A 21180-nucleotide genomic window follows, 5' to 3' on the forward strand; every position below is an offset into this window, starting at 1 on the left:
TATTTATTATCTGCGTGCAAATAATTACATGCATATAAAGGGATATGATGGTAAGGGACAAATCCCTCTCCCTCAGATTTTGGTATAGTCCAGGCAGTGAGTAGCCTACCACTTTCCCTCACTGTAGACGGGGTATCGTTTGATTCAAGAAAGCAGTCTGCTTGGAGCACACGCTGCTCAGTGCGCAAAACCTTTAAGGATCAGCTGTAGCCAAAGTTGCTTTCAGCATTTCAGGAAATGTGGGAATCCCACCGTTCACTGTGGAGTGTTTACACTTTTTACAACAGCACTTGCCCCTCAAGTACTGACTCAGGGAACGTGTAATCTTATAATTCAGTGAGACATTTACTCTTTTTAAATTTATTTATTATTGCCAGTTTATATAATCGAATCTTGAATATATTGCAAACGTTGTTTAAAGGAGTGATCCTTCTTAAAAGGACAAAGAAACAGCCATAGAACACAGATACTATCCCAGATTTATAATTAGGATTGTACAACTAAGAATTTTTAAATGCTTACTTGTGCAACAAAATGTCTTTTAGTCTCATAACAGGTTTATCAGCACATCTATTTTATTTACATTCAACTCATTCCCTTGATTATACCAAATTAAGTCTTAAGTCTGAAAGCTCCTTTAGTTCATTATATTAATACTATGCAACATTGAATGGACAAATCTGATTAATACTCCCAAAAGGCAAAAGCAAGAATTTACAAATGTGCAAATAGCAAACAAAAGTAGAAACTGAAGCATTCATGTTTTTCCCCCCTTTTAAACAAAACAAAAATCTGTTGGAGTAAATTTTACCCACATAAAAACAAGGTCAAATGTCAAAGAAATAATGTTAAACTTTAATGACAGACGTTTTGACTGGTTACAGCACAGCTGTAATAATGATGGCTTAGTTCCATCAGTATCCCAGTAAACAGACATGCACAGCATAGCACTTCTTCCAAATGCAATACAGCCTTCACTATTGCCCTTGTGATTTCTTTACTGTGCTAAACATCAAAAGGTCTGTCAAGAAAAAAAGGGGGCAAGATTCTTACAGGGGATCCAGTACCTTCCACTCACTGTAAGAAACAGAAATAGGGTACGAAATCATTCAAGGTGGCTTTACTCTACTGCCTTTGTATGAAACTGATCTGTACAGCCGCCCAGTTGCATTTCTTTGAGTTAGACTCGAGCAGCACCTCGTCCTCTTCTGGTATATCCACCTCTGAATCCTTGGCCCCTCAGGAAACGCCCAGGGACACCAAAAGTCTCCAGATTGCGCTTTCGCTCCTCTGCCCATGTCAGTCTGAAACCATTGATGTACATAAATAGCCATGAGCATATATCTGTACAAAGACCAGCTTTTATATTTGACAAAGAGTCAGCTGATTACCTGAGCCCATTATCAGATGAGATGTTGTCAAAGAAAGACTTTGCTCTGTCATAGTAGCACTTTGGACCAAAACGATCCTCCCCTGAACTCAGCTGCAACCCCTCCGTTTCCCTTCCCTCAGAATTCCCATCTGAAAACAGAAAAAAGTACTGACAGTGGAAGGACAGACCAATTCCCTGGTTTTCAGCTATTGCATTCATTTACACACACAATCCACACACACACACAATCCACACACACACACAATCCACACACACACACACCATTAGTAGCCTTAGTAGCCTTGATGAAACACCAAACATGGCATTAGAAGGCTTATTTTACCTGAATGCAAATTTACTTCTATTCAAACAATTTTTGTCACCACACCTTTAACTCATTCAAACAAAGTTACATGAGAGCACAACTTCCATGAAAATGCCACAACATTAATAATGCATACCTTTAAATTGACAGCATTCCTTCAAAGAGAATTAACTGACGAAGCAGGTGATTTATTAAAAAAAAAAAAAAAAAAAAAAAAAAAAAAGGCAGTGCATTGTTGGCAACTTCAGGTGATAACCAACCTTTTAGAGTCAGCCTCTCCTGGAACTTCTCCTCAAGCGCCTCCTTAATGAATTGCGCGTTTGAGGAATCAAAATCAAAGTCTGTGTCAAATTTAAGGGTGGGAGATGGAGCATTAGCCACCATCAGCTGGCCTCTTCTGCGGTTCCTGCGCCGTCGAGGTCCTAAGATTATTATTATTTATTTTTTTTATTAAGTGCACCTCAAGTTTGTTTTGTATATAAAGACGTCCTTTCTGATTTTCAAGTCTACTGGAAACTTGCATGTTTAATACCTTGTCTTTTTCTAGCAGGTGGCCTGGTTTCAGCATTTTGCTGCTGACTGTCCTGAGAAGTGGATCCACTTGGGTCTGATTGCACTGCAAAGACACCCACAACAGCTACACTTAGTTTTAAGTGCATGTAGCTGCCTAGAAAAATACCCCATTATTTCCCCCAAAACATACATACTCCTCCACAGTTAATCAACCTGTTTCACTTAGAGAAACATCACAGTAGTTTAACAGCATTTCCTTCTCATTGCTGCAACATTGTTTACTTACTGGTGGCTTCAGTGACCCTTGTGGTTTGAATATTTGTTCCTCTCGTCCCCTTGGGCTGCCTCCTATTCCGCTGCTGCTGCTGTCCTTGTTCTTCTTGTTGGTCCTGCTGCTGGGATCCACTCGCACCTCTCCTCTGCCTAGATGTCTTTACACTGACGGTTTGAACAGCCTTTTCCACCATGGGACCTCTTTGAGCAAGTAAGCCTTGAAGTAAAGGCCCTGGTTGAAGGATACAAAGTGTGTAGTGTAGAAAGAACCCATTTAAAAATTTTTTAGTCAATTAACTTGTTAGAAACTTGCTGTCATTGATTTACCAAGGCCGAGAGCTGCAACATACTGCTGATTAAGCAGAGAGCTAGCAGCAACCTGGTTGTAGGCAGGCATCCTTAAGGGGCTGAGTGATCCAACGGTAGATTGGATGCTTGAAGCGCCTGAACTGGAGGTCTGGATGAACCAAATATGTTAATGTTTAAACACACATATACATACTTAGTTTGTTTTTAGAAGGAGTGTGTAACCAAGCAGTTTTTGTACACCTGTATTATTGCAGGATCCTGAGGCAGGCCATGGTGATACCTTGGAGGTTCACCCAGTGTAATATCCTTAATATCACTTCCCCGGAAAGTAATGTACTCATAGACATCATCTTTGGGTGACATTGGCCTATCTGTTGGCCGTCCCTCAGTTCCAAAACACTTGACTAGTGAAAAGAAAAACAATGGATAAAGTTAGGAAAGTTCCACCCATATTTCACTTGCCCAGTTTCTTTCCAATTCAGTTAAAAGGACTAGATGTTACAGTCCCTGATAATGCATTGCTTTAGATGGAGAGACTCTTGAGGGATGGCTGTTATGAGGAAAGGCAGCCCAGAAACTTTGCCAGCAGCTAAGATTAAATGACAATAACTAGAAAAGGAGAAAAAAATTAAAAAGCAAGTTTTTGAAACGCTGACAGATTTTCAAGAACACTGATAGCTAAATAACTCACCTTCTGCCAGAACTACTGTGCTGTTCGTTGCATCAATAGTATACAAAATCCCTTCATAACGATTTTGGGCTTTTGAGAGGAGTGATACTTTACAGCCAATGTATGGCTTCGAAGCCATGGCTAGAGAATATCCAGGGCCGTTGCTATAAACTTCTATAAAGACTCATCACACGGCACATTTTGAGTCCTAGTAAAACCGGAAACAATTTATAGGCGTACACAGCTCACCTGATTGAAGCACCTGGCAATCATTGATGGCAATAAAATGAATGCCAATCACCACGGCTTGATTTAACTCACTTGTGACCCATTCGTTTGAAATTTTGCGTAATCTATGATTTGTTACGAATTCGATCAATAATTATGATTGTGCTTATGGTACATATTTTTTTCATAAAAACATTTTTTAGATAATTTTTATAAGTTGCAACAAAAATCACAGTCACGGCGTTAAAAGGCTGAGTCCTGTGATGTACAAACAACCGTGCAAACTGGCTGCCTAAGTGCTGATCTGCACTCTCAAAAGTTTACTATCCAGGTAGTTTCACATCACTACTGTCTGTGAGCACTAGGCGGTTACTGCGGGTGTCCTGGAAAAATTGCATCAACGCAGCCATTTTGGATTGTTCAGAGAGTAAAATAGTGTAATGCAAACATCTTTGAAATCATGTGATAGTGCATGAGAACTATCTGACAGTTTCTTCGATGTGCTAATGCTCCACAAGGAACAGCTCTATGAGCGGTGTCGCTTATTTCCAGCGAAATAGTCCGACTGCGGTGGCACTTTACACTGCAGCTCGCAACCATTTGTTCCAGGTTTTATTTTTATCCAACAGCCAATCATGAGGCGAGTTAAGGTCGCGTCACGGAGGATGCATCCAATCGGCGCATGCGTCTCACGAACGAGCGTAGCTGGGAAAAGATGGCGGCGGGCTCCGATTTGCTGGGTGATGTTTTCTTGAGCACAGAGGTGGACGAAAAAGTAGTTAGTGACCTAGTTGGATCCCTGGAGTCTGAACTAACAGAAACAAGGCGCGATAACACAACCGCTAGGGCCCCGTCTGCAGAAAATCATGGCGGAAACTCAGCTGTAGGTAGTAGTTTAAATGTTAAGGGTAGCAAAATGGGACTTTCACAACAAGAGCTTGCTAAAGCAGGTAAGATAGCTGCGCACTCCGGTTAGCTAACATTAGCTAATTTTGGTCACGTTACTCAGCTGGTTATACCTTATTTGGCTTCACTTGTCTGTGTCCCGAAACTAAAGCGAATCGGAGAGTTGCTCGACACTCCCCTTGTTTTCATGTGTTTCCGCTGCTGCAGGGATAGGAGCGCAAGGAGGTGTCAGTAACAGTACGGGGTCCCTGGGTTCAAGCATGGATGGGGCAGCAGGGATTACATCGACGGCAGGACCGAGTGTGACAGCCACTCAGTCCAAGTCGGACGCAGCCAGCGGAGTTGTTATGGTTACACTAGATGCAACAGCTGGCGCTGGCAGACCTGGAGCGACCGATGCGCAAACTCTGAATGGAGGTGCCGTGGTGATGAACTGTCAAATAACCGCAGGCGGACCCGCTGACAGCAACAACTCGCAGCCCGGTGCTGTCACACTCCTCAACAACGGACCTGTTTCTGTGAGCAAACCAAGCGCAGCAGGTCTGCCTGGAACACCTAGTACTATTATCCGAGCTACTTTGAACGCGCAAAATGTTGTGACTTCGTCTGTTATCTCGTCCCAGCCTTCTGTGAAAACTGTTCCCACAGTCACGCTGGTGAGGCCACCTATGCAAACCTCCATGAACCCTTCACCAAGTACAGGCAGTCCAACCACAGTTTTAACGTCACCGTCTGTCAGTGTTACCAGCACAACTGGCTCTCCTGCTAGCAAAACTGACTGCCCAAAAGTTATCTTGCCTACTGGTGCCCACGTCGTGGCTTCAGTTGTTGCTACAGGGACGACAGCGACAGTGAGGAGTCCGACTGTTTTGCAGGGCTTGAGGACTTCAGTACCTTCAACAGTTGCTGCAACTCCTCCCGGTGGAATACGAACTATTGTTCCACAGGTGTTAGCTCCTCGACTCGCTCAGCCTCAACAAAACGCCCCAAATATCCAAAACATTCAGCTGCCTCCAGGTAATTGAGTTGTAAAGTCTGAGAGCATGTGGAAGATTATTATTATTATTATTATTATTAACTTTAACGGTTCCCCGAGATGCCTTTGCAGGCAATAGATGATTTGAAACACATTGTAGTAGCAACTTTAGAGGTGGCCAGGGTTCTGTAGCAGATTAAAAGCAGGACTCAGTGGAACTCAGCCAACACATTCTTCATATAGTTTATCAATGTAGCTGTCCATTCCAGTCTATTGATTCTTTTTAGTTTGTCTTGTCTGAGACGATTACATCCTATTATAATAGCACCAGCTGGATAAAATATACAGGATATCTCTCAAGCATTATGTGTGTTTGGATGCATGTGTTAAAATGTATTGATGCATGCTCAATAATGCATGTAAGGAAGTCCCAGAAAGTTGATTCCCTCTATCTGGATGCACTGTTTTCAGTGGGAGAAATATTTCATCACTTATCCAAGTGACTGACTGATAAAGTCACTTGAATGCATAATGAAACATTTCTCCGACTGATAATGCCACGTTCAAATGAACTGAATCAACTTTCTGGGATGCATGTGTTGAGTATGCAAAGTCTTCAGGTTAGCATTTTTGTCTCAGTTGTGAACTGTTATTTCAGGGTTTTGTAAAAGTGCAGTGATTCTATTTTATGCTCAGTATAGCATAAAATAAAGAATTATTATATTAGAAAATGAATCCAGATCAAATGCAGACCTAAAACAAACAACATCATTTTTGACAAATGCATCTATTTGCAATTTAGAATGGAAAATCCCCTTTGTGGCCTCTCTGTAGGATATAGTTCTTTGTTGTAGGCCACTGTATTAATGGCAGATTTCTTCCATGGCAGATTTAATTGCCCCTTGGGGATAAATAAAGTCTTCTGATTCTGATTCCAAGGTATTCCCACTTAGTAGCCTTGATGAAACACCTCTGGCCATTTATTTGGCCAGTCTTAGAATGTCTGTGTTATTATTATTTAGTAGAGTCATGTTGTCACCTCTTTAACATACACTGTTGACATAAAGCTGTGGTGCATAGTATTACACTGCTATACAATAAAAATAAATCGGTGGCAAGAAGACATGTTATTTTGAGCAGAAACAAGAATGTTTTTAGCTTTTTGCATGGTGGATTATGACTTGAACTTTTTTTATTTATGCTGCCATATAGACCCTGACTGATAATGTTTTTTTCTGATAATATAAATTTTTTATAAATATAAAATTCCAATAATAATAAATATGGGTATACTGGCATACATATTTAAGCATTTAAGAGTTATGTTGAGACAGGAAAATGGTGGGGTAATTGTTTATTAACTTTACTATTAGTTCTATTCACTTTGAAGACGCCGCTCATCCCTGCATCACTGATTGCTCTGCTCTTTTGCAGACAGAGTTTTGTAAAGACTGAAATGGGGCTGTTCTTCTGTATAAACTATTCCTTTATTGCCCCAAGTCTCTCTCTCCTGCATTATACTCCTAACAAAATAAATGTTTTAATATTGTCACATATATCAGTCAGACTCTGCTAACATGCTTGTGGCTCATTTTGGTTTGACAAGTTGCTGAGTGGCTTAGGACTAAATAGGGCTCACTATTGATGCATACGTGCATGCATACATCCTTTTTTTGGTGACTCATTGGGACAGGAAGATAATGACCTTTTAATATTTTAACTCCTTGGATATTTGGCACGTACAGGAATGGTCTTGGTTCGCAGTGAGAGTGGGCAACTGCTGATGATTCCCCAGCAGGCTTTGGCTCAGATGCAAGCTCAGTCGCAGTCACAAAGCGCCATGACTCCACGACCTCCAGCTCCCACAAGCACTCCACCTGTCCAGATCACATCCCTACAGGTACAGATCTGCTAGATACAGTCAAACGCAGAAAATATGACCCAGTTACCTGTACAGTTCTGTAAACCTTTGTTGGTTCTCAGACTTTTTCTCAGAACCGAAAAAAGGTAAATCCTCCCAATTCACATTTGACTTGTTAGTCGTTAACAGTGAAAGAGTACAAGTGAATTTTTACTGAAATAAAGTTCAGTCTGGCAAAACCAGTAATTTTATATTCCCAACATCAGTTATATTAATTCAAATTAGTTGTCTTTTATTGATTTTTTTTTTTCCTTCTCTGGTCATCCACATCCCATCTACAGTGACTCATAGACATATTTAATGCTGTCTAGTAACATTAACTACAGGCTACATATACATAAATATGTTCCTTTTTGTCTGGTTTTCACAGTGATAACTTATGCTAAACACATAACCTGGTTGGAAGCAGGCCATGCTCAGGGTTTTTAATTTAAAGTCACCTGTAAATTGTCACATTTTCACTAAATTTTCACTAAAGTGATTTTCAGTCCCCTTATCAGGCTTTGGGACAGTACCATTTAATGTTTAAATGTGTCCAGTTGAAAGTTTCAGAGCTCTAACATGCGGCCGTCATTTTAGAACTAAGCAGGACTGAGAGTGCGCTTGGCATTAAAATGATTAACTCAAATAGAAATGTTTATTTTACACCTCAGTGCGCTAAATCCCGAGATTAATAATTTTCTGCTGCATTAATTTCCTATCTTACTTGTAATGGGGTTGCATTTTCCTTTCTTTTATATTGCATGTTAAATTTTTATGTTCTTTATAGATTTTTATCACCGTTTTATCGTCATCTGATCGAAGTAGGCGGCACTCGTGATGCGTAAAATGCCCCCTTTTTTTGTGAGCGTCCACAGAGCCTGAGGCAGAAAGCCTGCGTTAACACTGGAAGTAGATAACCACTGAAGTGATACCCATTCACTTCTAGCAGGGGTTTTAGTTTTTGACATGCCAGCTAATGCAAAGAAAGCTGTGTTGAACTTCTTTCACATTACACCTCTCTTGTAACTTCAAAGTAAGGATAAACTTAATCACTATTTTACTTTCTGTTTATAATTGAGTTTTGGTTACTGCTTCAACGCAAGTACTGTGCCTCTGCTTGGTAAACATTTACAAAACAAGTATTTCTGATTTAATTTTCGTTCCACAGAGTAACTGTTGCATCCAACTTAAAAACATATACTATACTACTACTAATATGTAACTTTTTGAATATTTTCTGATTTTTGTTATTTATTTATTTATTTTTTATTAAGCAATATAGCATGTGTCCTAAAAACTCCTGCTGCTCCACTGTCTGCCAAAAGCGTAACATCTTCTTTTATATGTCCTGCAGGCACCGGGTGCACCACTGCTGGCTCGTCCTGTTACTCCCACCACCATTATTAAACAGTGTTCCACAGTTCAGACCACTGTGACAGCTACCACTGCACTACAGAGGCCTCCTGTTCTGCAGGTAAACTCTCACTATATTTAAATCAAATGATTCATTTCCATAACACCAAGTGTAACCCATAGACTCAGTTTGCATTTTCCCCCTATGCTCTTGCGGTTTTCCTGGGGAAGCTCTGTTTTTTCACACTATCCCTAATGGGTTAAGTCAAACATCCTGGCCTGGTTTGAACCCAGGCATTGCATACGCTTGTCCAGAGCGAAGCTGTGTAAAACATTATTAAAATAGGAATAGAATCACCTGTAAATCAAATGATCAAATTTCAAGAATTTTTTTTTTAGAAAAATGTATAGATCTGAGACCCTACGATAGACTAAAACCAAGGGAAAGAGTATCTTAAAAAGTTGTCTTAAATTGCCCCTGTAGATGCACTTATGAACTGTTTTCACCGACAGTAGTTTTTAAAGCTTTTCCAAGCTCATGTGATTTGTCACTACAGAATCATCTCTGTTTTTAATGTAGGTCTGCCTAACAGCCCAAACATAACATCTATTCAGTGCTGGATTTTGGCCTCATTCCTTGTGTGCAGAGATTTCTCCAAATTCTCTGAACCTTGAATGGTTTCATGTAATTTTGTTCGTAAACTCCTGTGTAGTTTTTGAATCATTCCCAATTTGTTTTTAACAGTTCCTACATATAGCCATACCCAGGCATCTTTTCAATCATCTTTAACATTAAGAATAATTTAAAGGTATTTTTATTTTAGGAAAAAACAAACAAATCTCATTGTCATTGTTTCTCATACCCCCTTGTGACCTGGATTAAAACCACTACTCTCTCATCTTCCACATCTGGACAAGTGGTCCTCACTATGATCTCGGTCACATCCTGTTTCCATTAATCTCACACAGTTGACCCAAATTAGTCTAACTCATGCTGCTACTTACATGACATTTGCTTCAGTTAGAATTGCCAGCGGTGTGTCTGGAGTGTCTGCAGAGTGTTGTTGTTATTTGAAATGAATTACACTTCATAATTTTTCTATTTGTCAGGGAATGTGTGCCTGTTACTGTACACCTTCTGCTGAGAACAGCTGTGCAGAAGGTTCTTGGTATATGAGAATATTAAAGTAAGACTCTTATTACTGTTGCTCAAGTAAAAGCTGAATGTATCCTCCATGAACTCGTTAGGACTGATTTCCTACTGTGAGATGGTTTTTAAAAAAAACAAGCACAGAATCTGTTTCATAGATTTATATGGTCAATTTTTCTGCCAAACTGTCTAACTGTGGCGTGAAAGGATGGGATTGTGCAACAAGGTCAACACAGTTGTTTTCAGTTCCTCTCTGGCTGGCTTGTTTGCTCACTTTTAAAAACATTGCTGCTTCTATTCATCTTTTATGTCCTTATTGCCATGGAAATTCCTTAAATATGTTTTTGCTAAACCTTGTTAGTTTTTTTTTTCCAGGTCATGCTTTTATAGTAAGCTCTAAAGCGTTTGTGGATATAAAAAGTAAAATTCATAGAACACCAGTGTTATGTGAAAAAAAGGAAATGCACGGTTCAACAGGCCTGCTCGTGTTAAAGCTGTTTCTGACCTCATCATTTTTCTTGCGTCTAATTTCAAGTGCATATTCACTGACACATACAGAACACCATCATGCTGGGAGGAGTTGCTACCACCGCAGGACAGCCGCTAGGAACCGCCACCACGGTGCAGCCCGGATCTGCCTCCACAGCAGTAGCACAGAGGGTGGGGCCCGTTGGAGCTACTGCAACCCCTGTCACTCCGACACCTGTCACAGCTGTAAGAGAGAATTGCTAACCATGATTGATGAACAGCAAAAAATACCCTTTTCCCTCCACCCTATTTAATGTTTTTTTTTTTTCATGTATTATGTAAATATTTGAGAGAAAATATTTGTGTGCTTGCAGGAGACGCTGGAGAATGTGAAAAAATGTAGAAATTTTCTGTCAACACTGATCAAGCTGGCATCCAGCGGGAAACAGTCGTCTGAGACCACAGCCAATGTTAAGGAGCTCGTCAAGAACCTACTGGTACTTATCTCTCCCTCTTACCTTCTCTGGGTTGACACTTAATCTTTCTCCTGGTGAAATTCCTTCAAAGTTTATTTATGTATGATGTATTCTTATCCATCATGTTTTTGTTTTTGTTTTTCCTTGTAACAGGAAGCAAAGATAGAGCCAGAAGATTTTACCAGTAGGTTATACCAGGAGCTCAACTCATCACCGCAGCCATACCTTGTACCTTTTCTCAAGGTGAGATTAGTGACACACCTGTAGACAAAACCAAAGTTATTACATTGTTCTGTAACTTTGGGACTTACATTTGAACACTGTATTACTCACAAACTTAAAAGCCATCAAGACTCTTGTCTTTGATTTGAGAATTTTCTCACATTATTGCACATCTTGTCCATTGGGTATGTTTAGGATCTGCCAGATTTTCAATAATGGTTCTGAGGCATGCTTAGGATCACTGCAGCATTTTTGCTTAAATTGATTAATATTTCATGGAAACCTTATTTCTAGCCTCAAAGCAGAATATTTTCCCCCTTAACAGTTTACTCAGTGTTGTCAATTGTTATCATGTGATTTTGGGCCAAAAGCTGATAATGTAGATGCTCCACAATATAAAGGTAAACTCCTTTGTGGTCACATGGGACTTTAATTTACATTCCTGCCAAACAAATGCAACTTTATCTGAAGGTTGTGTTGGTCTTCACCTTGACCAATTTTTTAACAGCATTTTGGAAAGTAAAATTTGCAAGCCATCTTTTACCTGTTTTGTAGGCAGCAGTTAACGCTAATCCTAAAATTCACTGTATCAAAAAGAAGCCAGTGGTTGGTGACTTCTACTGCTAGGTGTGCTTTCGCACACATGTACCCACTCCATGACAGAGATTAGAGTGCAGGTGAGCGGAGGATTTGCAGCCTTAATCAGGACCAGGCCAAAAGCTATAGCAATTTGTCACACATGGACTTAAATGCTACTGAAAAACTAGAGGAAATATCTGCTCTGCTGGGTGACATGGTGATGTAGTAGCCAGACAGGTAGCTTTAAAGATCTAGAAAGGATGGGGCAAGTTTATTCTCTCTGCATTTCTCTTTCATAATCAAATCAATAAAGCTATTTCATAATATTAAAAAATCTCTAAAGCATGTTGTTTCATATAGCTTCTGCAATAGTTTCTTGTTGAAAAGTCAAAGAACAGAAATGAAAAAGAAAAAAAGCTTTTCTGAACTCCACTTACATAATGAACTTCACTTACATCATAAACTAAATTCTATGCACTGCAGTTTCTTTAGAGTACTATGTGATATGTAGAAATGATAGAAATTTAATCATTTATCACTAAGAGCTGCTTCTGTTAGATTTCTTTCTATTGTATTCTTTACTTATCCAGGTAAAAGCCTCTCTTTTTAAAGAGTACTCTGGCCAAGACCCCAGCACAATAACCACAACTAACTGACTCATTCACATTATGAACTGAATACATACACACTTCATTCATTCTGACTGTAGAGAAGTCTTCCAGCGCTGCGCCAGATGACCCCAGATTCAGAGGCCTTCATCCAACAAAGCCTGCTGCCTCAGCTGAGCCCTCAGCCTGCAGCGGCAGCCTCCACAGCACTCACTGCTGTGGTGCTGCGACCTCCTCTCTCCACCACCATCACTACAACCACCAGCCCTGCCACAACCAAAACCACAGTTATCAGCCTTACACAGACGCCTCACAGTAAACCGGGACTGGTAATGTTTTTTTTTGCTATTACCTGTATCGGAATATATTGATGAACATGTATGAACAAGTGGAAGCGTCTGAATATATGCCTGTCTCTACTTCTTTCATTTGTGTGCTTTCTTTTAGGTTTCTCATTCTTAGTCTTTTTCTGAATGTGCACAGATAGTACCCCAGCAACAGGGGACCATTGTGAGGCCACCGGTGACGCTGGCTCAGTCTGCCGTGGTAACACTGAGAGGACAAACTCACAGTCGCATCATCGTGGGCCAGCCACAGGTTATCAAACAGCTACAAACAAGTGGGTCATATTAATATTTGTTTAATGCTTAACTGATATTTATTACTGGTTTATCACTGATCAATGTACAATTAGTTTCAATGTTCAGTCTCAGTGTTGTATTTCATTACTTTGGTACCTCATACAGTTTCAAATGGATATCCATGAAAACATCCCCATGGTCCACTAATGCAATAGCATCACTAAAATCCACTAAATTGCAGCTGTTCCGCTTGAGTTTAGCTTCTGTCTTTAATGCATTTAACACGTCTATGGAAGTGCTACCACCTTGTGGCTACTGTTTGTAATTGCAAGACACAAAGTCCAAGAATACAAGAGTCAAGTGTATATTCAAATCCTACTGCGTGCTCTAATAGTTTTAGGCGCAGCTGCCTTTCATTAGTCTAAATTCACTACAGAAAACTTGTTTTTGCTCCTGTTTATGATTTTTAGTACCAGCAGTGAAGCAGACATTGGCTCCAGCACCCAAAGGAATACAAGCTTTCAGTCAGCCTTCCTTCGGTGCAGCTCAGAAGAACAAGCTGAAGGAAGGAGGAGGCACTTTCAGGTACGAGAGACCAAAAAAAAGAAATCCAACTCACTGTTAAATACCAGTATCTGTATATGCGTTCACAGAGAATTAAGTATCCATAGAAACTTACGTGATGTCATAACTTTTTATGTGCCAACCATAAGATAAATTGATGCAGTTTATTGCTGTTGTTACTTTTATCTTAAAGTTTACCTGTCATACTGACTTCCAGCACCATATTTTCAGTCTTGGCCTCTACTAGAGTAGCTTTTCACAATTCAGAACAGAAATTATTTACTTTATTAGCCTTTGTGCAGCTCCTTAGTTCATTAACTGTGTTAAACAAGTGCTTCTAATTGATTGCCTCATGAATAGAAGGTTATAATAACAGGTGATTGGGACCACAGCCAGAGCTGTACACCTGTGATACCCATATTAAGAATAACACCTCTCTTTGTCATCATACAGTGCCAAGTACTCTGTGTGTGTTGTGTTGGTTTTTTTAAATGTTGTATTTATTCTGTATAAATGTGCTTAAGACACAAAAAGTAAGAAAACTGTTTTTGTCTCTTCTTCAGGGACGATGACGATATCAACGATGTGGCCTCAATGGCAGGAGTCAACTTGTCAGAAGAGAGTGCCCGTATCTTAGCAACCAACTCCGAGCTTGTTGGCATGGTGACTCGTTCCTGTAAGGACGAGACCTTCCTTTCCACCTCTTTACTCACCCGGATAGTTCTGGACATTGGTGAGAGACGTACACTGTCGAGAAAATGCACAGCATGTTCCTCAGTATGCCGACACCGTCTAAAGCTTTATCCGTACTCACTCCTGTTGCGACAGGTAAGAAGTTCAGTGTCAGTGATTTGGGCACAGATGTGATCAACTACATTTCCCATGCCACACAGCAGCGCCTGCAAGACATACTGGAAAAGGTGTCACATGTTGCACAGCAGAAGAACTTGACTTTTAAGGTGATAATTGATTGCAATTGTAGAGTAGGGGAGACCCACTCACTACTGTGTTTTAAGATCTCTTGTTTCATTTTCCTGTCTGTCCTCGCTTCATGCCAACTCCAGGAAGATGAACAGTATGAGCAGGCGAGCGATGTGCGAACCCAGCTCAAATTCTTTGAGCAGCTGGATCAAATGGAGAAGCAAAGGAAGGAAGAGCAGGAGAGAGAGATCCTCTTGAAAGCTGCCAAGGTAACAGCATTCGAACAAGGACAAACGGTATCACTGACAGAAACAATCTTGTATGCATAATTATACAGAGAAGGCAAGTGAGTGCTCTTGGGTCATTGCCATTAATATACATTTTCCCTGCCATCACCAAATGCCAGACATGGAAACTGAGAGAGTGAATGAATAAAACAAGTCATTTAATAAATTCTACATATCCTTTTTGAAATATTAAAATGTCCTCGATATTATTGCAGTCTCGGTCACGGCAAGAAGACCCGGAGCAACTCCGACTGAAACAGAAGGCCAAAGAAGTAAGTATATGCTAAAATAATATCCTGGGTGATTGCTTTCTTTTTGAAGCATTGTGATGAGTTTGCCTGTATGTTGAATGTATGTGTTACTACTTGTATTTCAGATGCAGCAGCAGGAGCTGGCTCAAATCAGGCAGAGAGAAGCCAACCTAACAGCGCTGGCAGCAATCGGCCCAAGGAAAAAGCGGAAAATGGACTCACCGGGTAGAGGTGCCAATGCAGAGGTGAGGTGTGATTAACCCAAAGTAGGAATGTGCTTATTTTGAAGTTTTCTGGATTCACAAAAGCAGTTGATGAAAATTTGAATGTCCTTGCTTTGTTTCACCCTCCAGGGATCAGGGTCGTGTCCCTCTCAGACTGGAGGCTCAGGTGGAACAGGCTCCAGACAGTTTATGCGACAGCGCATCACTAGAGTCAACCTCAGGGACCTGCTCTTCTGTCTGGAGAATGAAAGAGGAACCAGTCACTCACACCTGCTCTATAAAGGCTTCCTCAAATAGCACCCGCATTAAAATGACTAGTTTCACTCAGTGGCATTAAGGAGGCAGAGTGGACCATCGGCTCCGACCCTTCCTGCCGGTACTTCCTTTGATCACCCACTGTTGAATTATGAGGCATCTGTCTGTGGGAGTCATGCTGAAGAGACCTTGGCTTTTAAAAGCCTCTTAAAGAAAAGGACTTTTGTATTTTCAGTGGAGAAATGGAGCAAATATTGGAACTTGGCCCTGAATTCAGTGCGCCTCTCAGCTCTGCAGTTACAACCAACCACACTCGATGAAGATGCACTGCCTCATGCTACACAAAAGAACAATGTCTTTACCAAACCGAACACTTCAGATTTAAAACGTGTGTCAGTGGCATCTGTGCTGTAGCAGCAAATCTCTTTGAAGTGCTTGGCAGACACTCTTGTTTATTTAAGTCGTTAACAGAGATTTTAATTTATCGTACATTTATACTATATTTTAGCAATGCCTGTGGATCGTTTTACAGAGATTAATCTTAACCGGTCTTATCATCTGCTGAGTTGCCTTCTTAACAGTTTAAGCCATATGGATTAGAATGTGTTGATCAAGGAATTTTATATATCCAACACTTCTCTCCAGATTTGTAGAATGAGAGGATTTTTTTGGGGATACAGTTGTTGTTGTTGTTGTTGGTTGGCTGTTGTTTTGTTTTTTATTTCTTTTTTTATCTTTGTCTGTGATTGGAATCAATGATATTTTATGTGTCATGTATTGTGTGCAGTGTAGAGGTGGTATTAGAGCTCACTGTCATAGGATTTCTGATTTATGGTGAGAGTTCTTGCACAAATTTTGAAGTCTTTTTAATTAGGGTCTTGTATTTTCTACAGAGAATTTAAATACTTCATGTCGCTCGTCAGTAATTAAAAGCAACTAGGTAAGATGTACTCATAAGGTATCGTGACTCCACCCTTAAAAAAAAAAATCAAAAGCTTTACCTGACTTAAATTTGGGCCATCTCCTTTTAAACCTCTGGAGCGCTCCAGCACTGCTGCAATTTTTACGCCCCAGTCATACAGGCCTAGAGATCAGTTGGCAACCATCTGGTAATCTCCAGTCAGAAGGGGAAAATGTGCATTTTCCAACCAGTTGCAAGTAGTTACTGTAGGTTGCTGGCAACTACTGTGAAATAAATTTCTTATGGTCCATTCAGGCAGCAGTTAGGCTGGTCAGTGACCCTTGGTAACCACTTGTTGCCAGGGAAAAGGATGTATTCTGCCAATGATTGGTGAATGTTTGCTCGAGGTTGTTGCTGTTTCTAATGTAAAGTTGTTTCCCTAGAAGTATATGGTGCTGCACTGAACATCTCCTTGCAGTTGCTAGCAGGTTGCCACCGTCATCTGTAGTTTGTATAGAAGACTTGTCTGAACAACAGAATGTGACTTCTGTTGCACTTGTGCATGTAGAAATGATAAACAAAACGTACTGAGGGTATACGCTGTTATTGGTGGAGCTGCAAAACTTTGACTGCAACTGTTTAGTACTGAGATTTCCTTTCCCATCTCCAGCTGCTAGTAGCGTTAATACATTTCTTCACTAATGTCAGTATGACATTTACGTCAAGAACTGAATCACAGTGAAAATCCTCTCCAAAGAAATTGTTATTCATCACAGTGTGATTGCAGTCGTCGGTGTAAACTTTTAGCGGCAGATTTTCTGCAGTGGAAGCGAGCTCACGGTCCACATATTTAGAAGAGCAGAGAAAAATGAAAAATTTAAATTCTGAAAACAAAAATGGTGATTTTACTCCTTTTCTTGAAAACTGTCGCAAATAAGTAAGCCGGTTTTTGTTTTTTATGATGCCTTTATTTAATGTCACCCACAGAACTAAAGACTTACCAAGTAAGACTAGGTTGTTATGATTTTGGAAATGAAATGGCTCTTAATAATTTAACATAGCCAGGTTGGGGGGATTTTTACTGTAATGTGATTTTTAAAGTCAATTTTAAAATCGATTCTAATATTATTACTAATTTCAGCGATTTAAGTGAATTACATTTTTTTCAATAAGTTGAATGTCCACACTTTTTTTATTTATGAATGATAGAGGTTATTTTGGGTAAACGTGAAATGCAGAGCAACAACTGCACTTTGACAGATCAGTTTTCTAAAACTAATCAATCAAATGAACATACCTTCTATAAATTGTTTATATTTTTGTGCACATACTAATTTTGGTCTTTATACCTTTAGCATTTTATGACAAGATGTTTATCAGCAAGTTTTATTACTGTATATACTTAAGTTGCTCTTTGTAGATTTACTTGACAATTTTGAATTACGAAAAAATGTCTTATTTTTCTTGTACAATTATGTGACAAAAGGAGACAAAAATATTATGCTTTCTTGCCAATATCTTGTAAAATTTGCACAGCTACTTGTTTATATGTAAATAGGTGGATTTTCAAACAAAAAGGTTTTTAATTGCTATTTTATAATGGATTGAGAGAAAAAGTTCTCCAATTAAAACATAAACAACTATTTCTGTCTTAATGGTCTTAATTTCTGACAGGTTCACAATGTGGAATTGGAATTCAGACATTTTCAGTCCCATTACCAAAGATGCATAAAATCAAGCCCCTACCCAAATTTGAAAACATTAGCAACCCTCTGCTGATTCAAGACTGCAGACTTCCAAATCTTCTCTGGCATTAACGTCAGCACAAACACTGGTGCTGGGAGCTTCGTGGCATGAGTTTCCGTGGTCAAGTACTAAAGTTAGAAGGTGGACTGTTTCATGGTCTGATTGTAATTCATAATATTGATTTGACAAACTACATTATGTCTTGTCCAATCATAACATCTGAATTTTCCATCTCTTCTGGGTGTGAAAGTGTTCTACAGCTCGTAGTAAATAGCTTTCAAACTATTCAGATACATCAAAGAAGTAGACCATGAAGTAGAAATTATAAAATACGTGCTCAACTCAAGGATCTTTTATATTTCTAAAATGATTTCTCACAGTGCTTTTTGTTCATGCTTTTCAATAGGTAGGAAAATGTCATCTCAGAAAAAGACAAATGTGATGTAAAAGGATAACATGCCTTTAGTGGTTTCTCTCTTTCCACATTTAAAAAAAAATTCTAATATTCTGCACCCATTAGGCACAAGAATGACGGGTCCTGGTCCACAAAATCGCATAAATAGAAGCCTGTTACAGTAGAACACTAAGAATTAATTTCCCCTCCAACCTTGAAATGTTATCAAAAGATGTTTTGCTCAGAATAAAACTTCAATTTTTAATCTCCCAACCTCTTGCTGACTTCTCTAAAGAACTACAGTAAAGGTAATGCCAGTCTTTAGATTAAGTTAAGACCAGAAGTCATGAAGAGGTTTAGTGATCCATCACTGTAATCTTATTTTTCAGTCAAAAATTTCTATTCATTCACCACAACAGGAAAACTAAAGAACAGAGTTATGTTACATCATGCAAACTTTGAAGTGATACAGTACGGTTTACACAGCTTTGGCACTTGAAGTTACATGCTACGCTATTTCACTGTGATGTACCTTCAAATAAAAAAAAAGCTTCAACATTTTTCTTGACTCCTTTTTTATTTCACATAAATAGAGATGCGAAAAAAAGGAAAATGTCTTCTTCTTTTTTTTTAAATGTTGCTTGGTTGCAGCCATCTTTTATTTACAGTCTACAGTCCTGAAGCTGTCCTTGTGTATTGAGGACCTAGAGCAGATTTGGGGAATACATTTTCCCAAGGGGCCACATGGAAAACTGGTATTGTTGTGGAGGTCCATACCATTTAGCTCATAAAGAGATAAAATGAATACTAAGTGGAGTTCATCTTACTTAAGTAGCCCCTTAGGAAAAGTAAATGCCTATCCCTGACCCAAAGGGTTATGGAAATTGTAATAATGCTTTTCATGAATTAATGATTTATTGGACAATAATATTATGCAATAGTCAATTCATTTACAAACATTACTTTATTCATGTCTAAACACTAAATTATCTAAAAATTTCTTTATAAAAAAATTCATTAATTGATATTTTAACAAAAACAATAATAATTTCCAAAATGAACTGTTTATCAATAAAAATGACATATAGAAATAACATGAAACATTTAATAAAAACCCTTTTTAAATAAATAAATAAATAAAGAGCTAAATAAGTAATTACACTAATCAAAATCTATTTTAAAAAGAAAAGAAAATAGATTCACAAACTGATTTACATTTTTCACCCCTTAAAATTCTGTTTACCGTTCTCTTTCGTACATCCATTTCCTCACTTTATGGCACTTTATTAAGCCGGGACACTGTTTCTTTTCTTACTTTAATGCCTCAGCTTTCATTGTCTTTTTCTTTTTAACAAGTAGCAGTGAAGAGAGCAGATACAAGCTGTAGCCGAGGTGCAGAGCAGAGCTCCACAGGAGGGCACTGGTGCACCACATTAGAACTGAGATCTCTGACAGCTGCAGAACCTGAGAATTTGTTTGATCGCTAATTAAATATATATCTTTTATCACCACATGTTACTTAAAAAATAAATAAATGAAAGAGACTCTTATCCATGAAAACAGGAAGTTGGGAATGCGTTTCTGTGTAACATTGGTCTGTAAGGATAACAGCTGTATTATCATTGTATACAAGCACTGACTTCATAACTTTAGCTGTTTAGAAGATCTAAGGATATTTATACACAAAAACACACACTCGCACACAGATGGACATTTCCGTAGAAGGATCATACCAAAGCACTTCCCCGTATTCCTTCAGATTTGGTGGATTTGAGGCTTACAGAGTTGTTTGTTCTGTTCCCTCTGCAGACAAGGTATCTCATGCCTGTAGGTGCCCAAACCATTGTCTTTGTTGTATTGATATCCAGGCATAGGCAGACTTCTAAGTCTTCTCCAATATGAGTTGTCAGGCTATATTTGCTTATGTTACTCTGGGACACCAAACTCAATTCCACTGCCTTGTTTGATTTTGCATAATGAGAGGCTGCTGGCTGCTCACAGGATAATGTCTTTGACTGACAGTTATGAAGATGAGCGAATATATTTCACATATTTTGATATATTCTAGAAGTGCAGTATACATACTTAAAAATGTGGTGAGCAAGGCTCCTTTGATCCCCAACTTGCTTGCATATGGTTTAAATATAGTGGACACCTGTCCGAGGTGATTATGCATGACTTTGATTCACATGTACTTTGAAAGTTCATCAAGAATGAGCACGTGTGTGTTTCATTGTTAATGTCAGCATGCTAACATACTCATACTGTAATGATGTATTAACATACTAATGTTTAACAGGGTGCCACCTTGCTAATATTTGCTACTTAGCACTTAAAGTAAGGTATAGCCAAGGATGAAGGGGTGACACCAGTTTCGTTTGTAATCAGCTGCAAAGGAATCAGGAATCAGCTACAGAGCAAGTTAAGATTTTGACCTGTTGATGACATGTGGCAAAAAGTCATAAAATTGCTAAATTTAGGTAACTCTAGCAGGGGCATTAAATTGTGCCTCAAATGTCTCCCTTTTCGTAGTTGGTGAGACAATTTACTTAAAACCACTGATGTGAGCTTTATCGTAAAAGAGGGAATGAGAAAAATATGAGGAATATCCTCGGGGGACAATCAGTTCCAAATTTCATGGGAACCTTTGCAGTGAGCGTTGGACATTTTATTTGCGGCCAAAACAGCGGACAGGCAGACAGGCTCAGTGCTGACATTGCCATTC

General features: G+C 39.2%; 2 protein-coding genes across 4 annotated transcripts; one reads left to right on the top strand and one right to left on the bottom strand.

Annotated features, from left to right (window-relative positions):
• Positions 1 to 14: 14 nt before the first annotated feature.
• Positions 15 to 4819, bottom strand: lsm14b (LSM family member 14B). Of its 3 annotated transcripts, none has more exons than XM_084916566.1 (8): positions 4710 to 4819; positions 3033 to 3196; positions 2811 to 2940; positions 2497 to 2715; positions 2230 to 2313; positions 1958 to 2119; positions 1392 to 1521; positions 15 to 1304 (listed from the first exon to the last, which is right to left on the bottom strand). In XM_084916566.1, the coding sequence occupies exons 2-8, from the start codon at positions 3153 to 3155 to the stop codon at positions 1181 to 1183; spliced, it is 972 nt and encodes a 323-aa protein (XP_084772692.1). In that variant the 5' UTR covers positions 3156 to 3196; positions 4710 to 4819; the 3' UTR covers positions 15 to 1180. The 3 variants fall into 3 exon arrangements, with proteins under 3 accessions (XP_084772692.1, XP_084772691.1, XP_084772693.1); XM_084916565.1 differs by lacking the exon at positions 4710 to 4819 and adding an exon at positions 3484 to 3790; XM_084916567.1 differs by lacking the exons at positions 1958 to 2119; positions 4710 to 4819 and adding an exon at positions 3484 to 3790.
• Positions 4266 to 17958, top strand: LOC146364594 (transcription initiation factor TFIID subunit 4-like). Its single transcript, XM_084916559.1, has 16 exons — positions 4266 to 4640; positions 4804 to 5613; positions 7318 to 7472; positions 8830 to 8949; positions 10537 to 10692; positions 10821 to 10943; positions 11076 to 11165; positions 12433 to 12660; positions 12815 to 12950; positions 13383 to 13497; positions 14040 to 14209; positions 14305 to 14435; positions 14541 to 14666; positions 14900 to 14956; positions 15061 to 15180; positions 15289 to 17958. Exons 1-16 carry the CDS (start codon positions 4373 to 4375, stop codon positions 15454 to 15456), a joined length of 2973 nt encoding a protein of 990 aa, XP_084772685.1. The 5' UTR covers positions 4266 to 4372; the 3' UTR covers positions 15457 to 17958.
• The last annotated feature ends 3222 nt before the right edge of the window (positions 17959 to 21180 follow it).

This window comes from Perissodus microlepis, chromosome 20, assembly GCF_051167445.1.
Source record: "Perissodus microlepis isolate ML-2025 ecotype Zambia chromosome 20, ASM5116744v1, whole genome shotgun sequence".
Taxonomy (NCBI): domain Eukaryota; kingdom Metazoa; phylum Chordata; class Actinopteri; order Cichliformes; family Cichlidae; genus Perissodus; species Perissodus microlepis.